General features: G+C 40.9%; 1 protein-coding gene across 1 annotated transcript in view; it reads right to left on the minus strand.

Moving 5' to 3' along the window:
- CAMK1D (calcium/calmodulin dependent protein kinase ID) overlaps nt 1-13,084 on the minus strand; it is a 217,330-nt gene that overhangs the window by 22,294 nt on the left and 181,952 nt on the right. The window contains exons 4-5 of the mRNA XM_081879198.1: nt 4,653-4,791; nt 342-468 (exon numbers count right to left, since the gene is read on the minus strand). Coding sequence (XP_081735324.1) covers nt 342-468; nt 4,653-4,791 — 266 coding nt within the window. The remainder of the gene's footprint in view (nt 1-341; nt 469-4,652; nt 4,792-13,084) is intronic.

The following is a 13,084-nucleotide window of genomic DNA, read 5'->3' on the forward strand; positions in this document are numbered from 1 at the left end:
GTCATAAACCCAGAGCAAATCATCTCCTAGAAACTACTGTTGGTACCAGAGGCCTTTACAGCCTTGACCAGCCAAGGCCAAACGTTACTCATCAACCATGAATTGTGGCTTGCTAGGTGCCTGATACCCCTCCCCCTGTTTCTTTACTTCCAGGAAGGCAACAAAAGCAAAAGTCTTAAATAGGTTCCCTGAGGCAACAATATATGGCTGTTGGACTGCATGTGGCTTGGTGACTTACCATAAACAATTGTTCTAGTCTGAACCAGTGCAGAAAATGCCAGGGATATCGGTGGAAAATTCACATGAAACTAGTCCTGAAAATTATGCTGTAGCATGCTTACCGACATATCCTGGGGTGCCACATGCTGTGGACATGACGTCGCCTTTACCTTCCATTTTTGACAGTCCAAAATCACTTATCATTATTTTAGATTCTTCATCTTGGCTGTAGTACAACAGGTTTTCAGGCTGCAGGGATATTAAGAAAACAAACCTGAGACATGAATATTGGGTTAAATAATGTATCTCTCTATTTCATCCAGTTTCTTAATATAATAATTCTTTTAAATCTCTGCTTGCCAGATGTAAGGTTTAGCATGAAAATGTCTTGTGACAACTTACTAAGACAGGATGCAATTGAGTTGTGTGAGCAGATGCAACTGGGGATCAGGCTCTTGAACTCTTTGTCGTGTCTCTTGTAGTTTTTTTGTTTTGTTTTTTACCTTAAACAGCAATACAGAAGGTGGGATTTTTTTCAGGTGCTACTGATTTGAACAGTAGCTGATGATATTTCCCTCTCCATATAATTATAAAAGGTAGAGGAGCCTCATACTCTTTTGCATTTAAGTCATCCTAGGTAAGGTGGGCTGTCATCTTTTTCTGACCAGACTCCTTTGCTTCTAACAGCTGCAGTGAAGCAGACATTCAACAGAAGGAGTGTTCTCCACATCAAAGACTGTGGATTTCTGCCCATCACACAAGCATGAAAGATTCAGTAATTTGGTCAGAAAAAATGGCTAAAGTTTGGCGGCATTTGGTCATCTATTCACTTTCAAGCAAAGATGCACCTGCACCTCCTTTTTTACCTAATATGTTTCAGGAACATCTGGCACAGATTGCACCACATGGCAGGTGTGTGTGTGTTGCAGCCCTTCTGAGGCACAAACAGCAGCAATACTGCAATTGCAATGAAGTTTCACCAAGGACTCCTGTAGAGAAAACTTCTAGGTCCGGTTGAAAGGAAGCAAGTTCTTCATGTTACAACAGTGTCATACACAACATTGCCCCCCCCCTTTCAGGACCAGACTGAAGGCTGGGGACAACTGTAAGTGGTGAGTTGTGGCCAAACCACTTCACAAACACTGAATTCATCTCAAGATGTTTCTGTGCAGCCTCTTGAGGCATCATACAGAGACAGGGTTCAGTAGCAAGGTATAGAAACACAGACAAACTACTTGAGAGAAACATTTATACAGGCAGAAACACCCATGGAGGGAAAGGTATGGCTAATGAAGCAAAAACAATCTGTTGTATTCAATAAAATTGTATCCCTATATTCATTTGTGTTCAAGTGATTGAAAAGGATGCTGAGTACTGTACCTGAAATAATAAAAATGGGGACTGAAAGTGTTTGGTGGAGCAGAGGTGCTGTATTCTCTCTCTCTCTCCTGGTATGAAGTAAAGCCTCCCATTAAATTGCCAGGCAGTTATATTCATGCAAATCTGGCTTCAGATCAACATCAAACCCCCCAAAGGCTGATCTGCTATGAAGTGTGTAACCTGCTACACATTCTTTTAATAATTCATTAACATCCAATGAAACATTTCCTTAACACAAACACTTTGGAGAATTTTGATTTTCCTTCTGGGTCTGCTACATCACCACTGTTTGGGGTCCTTTTCTTTGGTCAGACACTGTGCAGCCTCTGTTTAATGAACTTAGTGTGTTCCTGGAAGCTACCTTGCAGGATTAGGCCTTGGAACATATTTCAATTCATGCACAGAGAGGTGGCCAGCATTTCCCATAACATTAGGGAGAGTTACCAAGAAAGTGGTACAAATTCCTACCATAATTTTACATATTCCTTTTATAAACCCAATATATATTCCAGCCAGGAGATTCCAAGAAACGACAAGAAACAGATGGAATGATTTAATACTGCTGCATTCCCTGGTCAAAACCCAAAGCTGATGTAAAGAGTTGCACCACCATTTAAGGCGTCATCATCATATTATGATAGAATTCAAAACTTTGCCTTGCAGGCATTTCTAGTGGGTGGATTCAGGTGTCTGTGGATGCAGCCACAGACTTTTCAGAATTATTGTGTCGTTATATAAACTCCCAAGTCATTTGCAAATTAATTCCTTTTCATGCTCCTTCTTTGAGTCACATTTCATAGTTCTCTTTGGCATGTGCTGCTAATAAGCTTAAGCTGTTTAAAAAACATAGCAAGGAATTCCTTTAGGTACAAAGTGTAGAAGATTTAAAATAGCTTATCCAGACCATTGTCTGAATTACTTGAGTTTGCTCTTCAGAGCTTCTGTGTCAGGAATAATTCTTATAAGCTATTTCCTGCAAATCACATTATTTTAGGATAAGCCTGGGTTTGCAAAGAAGATACTAAGCAACTAATTCTTGAGCTGAATTGAACTAACAGTCTAACAAACAGGACATGTAAAATTACTAACAGCCCAGCTTCTCCTCACACTCCTTTTATTCGCAACAGGCATGAACTCCTGCCAATACAGTGTCCCAAATTTTTATAGTACCAGCTGCTATGGCACAAACAGCTACAATCATAAATAACCATGGAAGGTCATGATGGAGGATGGGAAGGTTTCCCCATGAACATCCAGGGAAATGCTAAAAGTCTCTTAAAGTTGCCTGCATCTGCAGCCACAGAGGTATTGCTGATGAGACACGAGACCCATGTGCAAACAAGAGAGAGCCTTCTGCAGAGCTTCACACTATGTACGACACTGGGTCATGCTTAGTTCACCCCAACCCGCTCCATAATATTATTTCATTCATTCAGCAGACGCATTATTGTATGCTTTAGCTCCCAAAGTGCTTACTTAAACATTTAAATTGCAGTTACACAAAAAACTAAAACAACAATACAAACTGAACAGCTAAGATTCCAGCATGAATCAAAACTGATTGGCTTAAAAGGTGTATTTTATTCTCCTGGCACCAAAAAGAAGCCAGATGCCAAATGAGCACCCCTGTAGTGGAAGGACCAAAGACATTATGGATTGGATCCAGACATCTGTTGATTTCAGTCCCATTGAAATCAATGGGGCAATTTAGTCATGACTGAAGTCCCACTGATTCAATGAATAGTACAAAGTGAAACTAATTTAATATGGATCCAAACCCCATGGAATTGCCAGCCACTAGGGCAGGGTGGTAGAAAGGGGACAAATTGTATGATGGCATGGCACCATGCAGTGAATTTCATAAGATGGTTCTTTTTTGCCAACTAATTTTCATTAGTTTTCAAAAAAATTAACGAATTTACATCCAATTAATACAAATTTAAAGTTGACTTCCCACCCTGTTTCTGCAGTGTTTCCCCTCCCTTCTTGCTGCATCATAGCACATACTTTGTTCTACTTCCCAATCCTTTACTTAAAATAGTTTAACATTTTATCATTATTTTTTCCTTTACCCTTTTCCATAAGTTGTTCATATTTCAGTTACTACTAGTACTATTATTTAACTATAACATATTTTTGATAAATCCAGTCATAGAATCATAGAATGGTAGAGTTGGAAGGGTCCCCAAGGGTCATCTAGTCCAACCTTCTGCAATGCGGGAATCTCAGCTAAAGCATCCATGACAGATGACCATCCAACTTCTGCTTTAAAACCCCTAAGGAAGGAGAGTCCACCACCTCTTGTGGGATTTCTTCCCCTGCCAAACAGCTCTTACTGTCAGATAGTTTTTCTGAACGTTGAGTTGGAATCTCCTGCCTTGTAACCTGAAGCCATTGGTTTGAGTCCTACCCTCCAGAGCAGGAGAAAACAAGCTTGTTCCCTCTTCCCTGTGACAGCCCTCGAGACATTTGAAGATGGCTATCCTATCTCCTCTCAGTCTCCTCTTTTCCAAACTAAACAGACCCAGCTCCAAATGAAGCAGTAAACATCCTTCAAACTTCACTAACACACGACAGGATTGTTCCTGAAACCCTTTTCAACACCATATCAATAAGGGTGCCTTTTAAACTTTTAACCAATTATCCGAAATAAAAGGGGATCGGTCACTCACGCAACCGGTGTCTGAGGCTTTTCTCTGGCATGGAGTCGTGCCTCCAGCAAAGATTTCCACCCCCCCAAACTCCCCAGATTAGCCTCCTCTCCCCCCTTCCCGCCAACCAGGCCTCCCTGGGGCTCCAGAGAGCCTCAGGGCAGCTACTTCCATGTCTGTGGCCAGAAATGGAAGTCTGAATTTCATCAGATGTTATTAGAGGATTGGGAGAACTAGACATGGTCTTGTTCTTTTTGGTGACAGCCTTTTGGAACACCTGATTCTACTCTCAAAGACATGGAAAATTTTGAAACAAGAAATTGAGAAAGAATAAGGCTTATAGTGTCAACAGCTGTTTCTGATGGTATAATATAGATCTGTCCTGTTAGCAAATTACCTTACCTTGAGGTCTCTGTGAACAATGCCCATTCTGTGAAGATAATACACAGCATCTAACACCTGCCGTATCAGAGTGCTGGCATCTTTCTCAGTGTAAAATCCTTTCTCTACGATGCGGTCAAATAGTTCACCTCCGGACACACTGGAAAAAACCATAAGGCATGGTAATGTTAATATAGGTTAGACAAACCATGGCAGGAAAGTTAAAAGAAATAGAATTTCTTATGCATACATTCATGTTGATCTAGATTAGGATTATAAAACAGAGCTGAGAACTGGAATTTCCCCATTTACTAAAACGAATGACCTTTTCCATTATTCTTCCTTATTTGTTCTACATTGCTTTCATATTGATTCTTTAACTGTGATTGCAGGGGGTTGGACTAGATGACCCTTTGGATTCCTTCCAGCCCTATAATTCTATGATTTCCTAGAAAATACAGTATATGCATTCAAATTGATGCTGATTTCTATCTATTACAATGGGGAAACAATGGGAATGAAAATGTCAGAAGATAACAGCAAAATTCACACACACTGCTTCAAAATATGAAAAGTGTTTTGCATTAAAATGATTCATCTGAAATTTTTCTCAACTGATACTACTAATAATGGATTGATATGTTCACCTGGTACTCAGAGAAAACTTAAATAATGTATTAAAAGTCCAAATCAGATTTCAGCAAATCAAGGAAGATGCTCACATTTTTGCTTAAACTCACTGAAGATTGGTGAATTAGAAACACAATGAAGGGATTGGGAAGAAGCAGAGATTGTAGATTTCTAGTTCCAGAAGAGAAGTTGTGTTTGAGGCTGGTTCATACATGATGGTATCTTTTCAAAGTCCATTTAGCCAGGTTTTTTGCTCTGTATGTGCTGTACAACATGAGCACACAGAGAAAAATACCACCATGTACAACCAGCAAACGACACAGAACACATGTGAACTCCATGTGAGTTCTTGCCTGAAAGTGCCTTCCATGTTTGAAATGTTTTTTATATATATGATTAGCCCTTAGCAGCGACATAGCTAGGGGGGTGCGCAAGGGGTGGATTGCCATTTACCTTTGGGGCAGAAAGCCAGAGCTCAAGGTTGCAAAGGCAGGGCGTTATGGGCTGCACTTGCAGGGTGCCAGAGCCACCGTGACCCGAAAAAGCAGTGCAGGGCTGGCGCACGCCTGGCACATCCCCCTCAGCTGCCCTCCAACTGGAGGGAAACTGAGAGGGACGCAGTTGCTCTGGTGGCAAGCCTGGCCCTTAGCTTTTGGTAGCAAAGGAGGAGGAGGAGGAGGAGGAGGAGGAGGAGGAGGGTGTTGTGGCACCTTGTGAACAGAATTCCTTGTGAAGTCATAGACAGCATGCTAATTTGTCAGATATTTTCTTTACTTTCTGACTGACAACGTGAATCAACACATTTACTTTGGCTAGCCAATGCCAGCTCCCCCTTCCTTACTATGTTTGTCACTAGCTGTGTTTTCTTATTCACACAACTTGTCTTCCCCATTTTTACCAGGCTCTCCTCTAGCGACAGCTCCAGAAAAACCGAACTCTACCCGTAATGTTACCAAGGGATCAGGCTCTGCTGAGTTTTCCTTAGTTCCCTCCCTTGAGCTCTCAAGAAAAGTTCAAGAAGAGACCCTGCCCTCCACCAAATACTCACAGAAAGGCAGCCAAAGGAGCAAGCCAAGCCAGAAATTGAAGGCACAGGGGGAAACTGGGTGTATTGCATAATGTGAAGAGATGCTTAGAGCAACTGGCATTCCTCATCTCCCAGGAGATTTTGCAGCATTAGTATTTCAAGAACAGGAGCAAATGAATCCCCACTCACTTCAGAGTGCCATCATTCAATGTGCTATTACTTGTGCAAGACAGTTATGTTACCTTTGGGCTTAGAATGTCCTTCACAGACCACAGAAGAAGCTAATAGTTGTGAACATGATTACTCACCACCTGCCAATTGCTGCAGAGGAAGGACAATACTGTGCAAAGGTAACTAGAATGCAAGTGGCCTAATAGGAAACTTAAAATATGAGTTTTCATTGTTCTGCAAGAAATAACACGATGAGGAGTTCTAGAAGTGTTTTAAATGAAGAACAGACTTGGGAGGTTGTGGACTGCTTCCTTGGAGGTTTTTAAGCAGAGATTGGATGGCCATCTGTCATGGATGCTTTAGTTGAGATTTCTGCATTGCAGGGGGTGGACTAGATCAGTGTTTCCCAACCTTTGGTCTCCAGCTGTTTTTGGACTACAATTCCCATCATCCCTGACCACTGGTCTTGCTAGCTAGGGATGATGGGAGTTGTAGTCCAAAAACAGCTGGAGACCAAAGGTTGGGAAACACTGGATTAGATAACCCTTGGGTCCCCACTACTTAAATCCACTTAATTAAAAGCTGCTTTTTACTCAATTTCTCTTCCAGAGTTCTGTTTTATCACTTTGCTGTTCATGGTTTTCTTTCGAAATACGGCATATAATTTTCACCTTCTTGAGAAAAGAATTGCAAACAAAACTCGATGCAGCAGCAGCAGAAAGTGGGTTTTCCTGAGGCAGTTTCCTCTCAATCAATTAAGCTTCCCTGCAGGAAAGCCAGCAGGCAGAAGGCAATCCATTTTGTATGTGAGGGATGTTGGTGAGCCTTTGTGATAAAAGACTGAGTGGAACAGGCAGGCCTTTGAAGCACCAATACAGTGGTACCTTGGGTTACAGATGCTTCAGGTTACAGACTCCACTAACCCAGAAATAGTACCTTGGGTTAAGAACAGCTTCTTTCCCCTTCCTTTTGCTGTTTTCATCCCCTGCTTAAATGTAAATTGTAAGCTTCTCAGGGAAGGGTCCTAGCTTTTAAAACTGTGGTTTCTGTTTCCAGATCTACTGTGATTCAAACTGGGGAGCCACTGGCTTGGGGGTGCCCTGGGGGGGGGGGAAGGGTGAAGCAGAATGGCTTGTGCAGCACCTAGCACAACTCTCTCCCAGAGATAGCTCACTGGTGCCTCCAGACTAATCCGGGATAAAAATACTTCCAGGTTAAGGCTTCAGTGACCTGAATAACCTAGAATCATAGAATCATAGAATCATAGAGTTGGAAGAGACCACAAGGGCCATCGAGTCCAACCCCCTGCCAAGCAGGAAACACCATCAGAGCACTCCTGACATATGGTTGTCAAGCCTCTGCTTAAAGACCTCCAAAGAAGGAGACTCCACCACACTCCTTTCACCACACCTCTCACTTGGCATCTACTCTGTGTTTTTCCAAGCTTTGCTCCCTGTTATCATTCATTCTACCTAGAAGGTTGCCCAGTTACAGCCACAAGAGTTGGCAGATTAAACCCAGAAGAGGCCTTCCTGAGCATCTATGAACGGCTGGTTACCTTCAGTCAAGGTCTTACAGTACCTTTAATTAGCAGAAGTGCTGAAATTGAACTTCCTTTATTTATTTTTTTCTTTTTACTGCATTCACTTTTAGAGTACAAATATTTGTTCTTGCTTTAAAAGGAAATATGTCATTCATCTGTCTTTGAAATTCAGCATTGGGGGCGGGGGGGGGGGGCAAATCCCATTCCATATTTCTTCCCTGTTCATAGGGCAGCTTGGCATAATCCTTGTATATCCTTAAAATAATGTGAGACAAATGTAATGGAAAGCTGGCCAGTACGCATTCACTTCCTTTTGAAAGGTAGACAAGGAAAGCTGTTTCTACATTTTGTTAATGCAAAGGCACCTCTCTTGTCTCCAGTTTCAAAGGTTTGTGGGATTTGAAACATGAGAACATGCATGAGAACAGACTGAAGCCCAGCAGCAAATATCATCATTGTCGTCCTTGGACTAGGAAATAAAATCACCAGCAGAAACACAAATATTATAATGGTACCAGGTGAGCATGACTTCTTCAAAGATTTCCAAAATCTGCTAAGAAGAAGAGGAGGAGGAGGAGAAGGAGAGAACAAGGATTCTTTAAATTGTTTTTATTATTGCTGGGGATTGCTAAACAAAAGTATAGGTGATTTTTATTTGTCTTGATATGGTTCTTCTTCAGTAGGGCCTGCACAGTACATGACCACAAGGTAAAATGTTCGATACTTTTAATAAATAATATCCCTATTTCCAACTACACTTTCCCCATCAGTCATAAAAAAGGTTGCCTGTTCACTGCAACACACTGTAGGTTTTCCTTATGCAGTTGTGCACTCATATAAACCACATGGAAGAATTTAGTTTCAGGATTGTCCTTTAAGTCATTTCAGCATTTACTTTTAGGAATTTCCTCACAAAAAAGTCTGTAAGTGGAGAAGGTGCCCAGCAGGTCTACACAGCAAAAACCTGACCATTCTAGTGTGTTCTGTGTTTCCCATCCTCCCTGGAAAGCTTCTTGGAAGCTTTTAATGTTTGATGTATCACAGTATTTTAATATTCTTTTGGAAGCCGCCCAGAGTGGCTGGGGAAGCCCAGCCAGATGGGCGGGGTATAAATAATAAATTATTATTATTATTATTATTATTATTATTATTATTATTATTATTATTATTATTTTGTGACCATTTCCTCTTCAGGGTGAGATGAGTGAGCCGGTGTAGTTCAGCAGATGGCTTGTAGACTTGGGAGAGCAGAGTCCAGATTCCCACTAAGCCATGGAACAGACCAAATTCCCACTAAGCCATGTACACCACCCTTGAGCTCCTTGGAGAAAAGGTGGAATATAAATGCAATAAGTAAATAAATGTTGCTGGACATGCCTGGGATTGGCTGGAAGCCAAATGCTTAATAGTATTGGCAAGTCTGAGGGGGACGACTAACACACATTCTACAATGTGGCGGCAGCAGTTTGGAGACTTATTTGCCACATCTCTTCCAAGCCACTTTCACCAGACGGGTGCGGCTGCCTTTACTTTCTGCTCTCCCCACACCCACTGCACTCCCTTAAGGCTAAGCATTCTCTGTCCCCAAAGCTATTTTTATACGTCCATCCATTTTATACGTCCCCAAAGCTATTTTTATACGTCCATCATCATGCATGCTGCTTTACAGGAAAACAGGCTGAAATTCATCATGGAGCAATCAGCAGAGGAAAGGGATAAACATGGAAGCAATACCATATGTGGTTATTCCAGTTACATGTGCTTATGCCTAGCAACAGAATAAGTCACGCCAGGACAGGGGCTTTGGGGGTGGTGGCGTTGAGAAGAGCTGTTTGGCAGGGGAACAGACTCCCTTGGGAGGTGGTTGGCCTCTCCTTCCTTGGAAGCTGTATGGTCTAGTTGAGATTCCTGCAGTGCAGGGGGTTGGACTAGATGACCCTTGGGGTACCTTCCAACTAGACCTATGGGATTTGGAAGAAATACAAGGCAGTACCATACATGTGTTCTGAGAGAAAGATTAGTTCCTTTTTTTTTTTTATTCATTTTTCAAACACATAATAAAGAAAACAAACAAAACACAAAACAAAAACATACAGAACATTTAAACATGTATAGTTTCATAATCTTATTTTCATGCACCTTCTTTCCTCCGACTTCCCCATACCTCCCCATCGCTGCATCCTTGTTATACAGTTCTTTAGCAACCCTTTAGTCAGTTTATCTAATTAATTCCCTTTCATTAAGTTTCCTTTAATTTATTAGTTACAGCTGTAATTCTCTGCTTCTTACCCCTTGACATCTTAGCATTCCTCAATTTTACAACAATTTTTAAGATATATTTTAAATTTCTTCCAATCCTCTTCCACTGTCTCTTTCCCCTGGTCGCGGATTCTGCCAGTCATCTCTGCCAGTCCCATAAAGTCCGTCACCTTTGTCTGCCATTCTTCCAGAGTAGGTAGTTCTTGCATCTTCCAATACTTTGCCAGAAGAATTCTTGCTGCTGTGGTAGCATACATAAAAAAGATCCTGTCCTTCTTTAATACCAATTGGCCAACCATGCCCAAGAGAAAAGCCTCAGGTTTCTTAGGAAAGGTCCACTTAAGGACTTTCTTAATTTCATTATAGATCATTTCCCAAAAAGCTTTAATCTTCGGGCAGGTCCACCAAAGGTGGTAAAAAGTACCTTCAGTCTCATTACATTTCCAACATTTGTTATTGGGCAAATGATAGATTTTTGCAAGCTTGACTGGGGTCATGTACCACCTATAAATCATTTTCATTATATTTTCTTTTAAGGCATTACATGCAGTAAATTTAACACCAGTGGTCCATAACTGTTCCCAGTCAGCAAACATAATGTCATGACCGATGTCTTGTGCCCATTTAATCATAGCTGATTTCACCGTTTCATCCTGTGTGTTCCATTTCAACAGCAAATTGTACATTCTTGACAAGTTCTTAGTATTGGGTTCTAACAATTCTGTTTCTAGTTTTGACCTCTCTTTCTGAAATCCTATTTTCCTGTCCTGTTTAAATGTCTCATTTATCTGATGATAGTGCAACCAATCTTGGACTTTGGACTTTAATTTCTCATAACTCTGAAGTTTCACCCTTTCACCGTCATGTTCTAACATTTCACAATATTTTGGCCATTTAGAGTCCATATTAAGTTTTTTCACCTCCTTAGCTTCCATTGGTGACAACCACCTGGGAGTTTTACTTTCCAACAGATCTTTATATCGAATCCAAACATTATATAATGCTTTCCTAACAATATGGTTTTTAAAACCTTTATACACCTTTGCTTTGTCGTACCATAAGTATGCATGCCAACCAAAGCTATTATCATACCCTTCCAGATCCAAAATGTCTGTATTCTCAAGAAGCAGCCAGTGTTTCAACCAGCAGAAAGCTGCCGATTCATAGTAAAGTCTTAAGTCCGGCAGGGCAAACCCCCCTCTATCTTTTGCATCCGTTAAGATCTTAAATTTTATTCTGGGCTTTTTGCCCTGCCAGACAAATTTTGATATATCTTTCTGCCACTTCTTGAAACAATCCATTTTGTCCAAGATCTGCAACGTCTGAAATAAAAATAACATTCTAGGCAATACATTCATCTTAATATAAGTAGCAATTCGGCCCAACAAGGAAAGTCTCAACCTTGACCATATTTCTAGATCTTTCTTTACCTCTGACCAACATTTTTCATAATTATCCTTAAATAAGTTCACATTCTTAGATGTTAAGTTTATCCCCAGGTATTTCACTTTTTTCGTTATTTCCAAACCTGTTTCAGTCTGAAATCTCTCTCTTTCCTCCATTGTTAAATTTTTTTCCAACACTTTCGTTTTCTGTTTGTTCAATTTAAATCCTGCTATTTGACCAAATATCTCAATTAATTCTAATACTCTTTTAGTACTAGTGTCTGGCTGTTGTAAAGTCAATACTAGGTCATCTGCAAATGCCCTTAGTTTGTAATGTCTAACTCCGACCTGAACTCCTTTAACCAACTGGTCCCTTCTAATCATGTTTAACAAAACCTCCAGGACTGATATAAAGAGCAAAGGGGATATTGGGCATCCCTGTCGTGTACCTTTTTCTATGGGTATTTCTTCCGTTACCACATTATTTACAATTAACTTTGCTTTTTGTTCAGAATATATTGCACCTATACCGTTTTCGAAACCCTGGCCTACCCCCATCCCTTGGAGATTCTTCTTCATAAAGCTCCAACAAATGTTGTCAAAGGCTTTCTCCGCGTCCACAAAAATTAAAACAGCCTTCCTGTTGATATCCACTTCTAACAACTCCAAAATGTCTATAATATTCCTCACATTGTCTGACATATGTCTCCGAGAAAGATTAGTTCCTGAGGGAGCAGGAGACCTTCAGCTAGCACTGGATAGTAGATCCTGAGCAGCGAAGATCACAGGCAACATGGATCCATCGAAGGCCTCATCCAGACTTCCCCTTGTCCTGTGCCAAAAAGCACGTGCCCAAGCAATTTTTGCCTTTGCCCTGCTGCTTCTAGTGCTCTTTAATGCTAAATCAGAGAAAACGTCAATCCAGAGAAAACCCAATTAACATTTGGGTTAACCCAATTAACATTCAGTGCTAAATCCCAATTAACATTCAGTGCTAAATCTCGAGATTCCCCAGGGCAATCGGAATTGTGGATGAGCCCTAAGTGCCCAGAGATAAGAGTGGCAAAGCCATTGAGGGCTTCTAAGGTGAGGACAGGGAGCATGTGCTGGATCTGGGAGTGGGAACAGCAGGAATCTCTTGCAGGGGCTGAATCAGAACTTTCATAGCTTCAGAAATCAACTGCCTTCACGCAGGAATTCCCTCATCTGATACTACTAGTTTGAAATTCTGATCTATCAATACAATGGACACAATACACTTTCCTAATATTTTTTGTTGATGGGTTTATAACATTGATTGCCATTAGAATCTGACTTTAAAATCATATTGGTATTTCAATATTTGTATGGTAATTACAATGACGGGATCAGCAGTATTTTGTTTTTACAGATATGTAACTGGTGCTAGAATAAACAGAGATGCTAGTTCATTGTGAGA

Source organism: Podarcis erhardii (assembly GCF_964252035.2).
Source record: "Podarcis erhardii genome assembly, chromosome: 10".
NCBI lineage: Eukaryota > Metazoa > Chordata > Lepidosauria > Squamata > Lacertidae > Podarcis > Podarcis erhardii.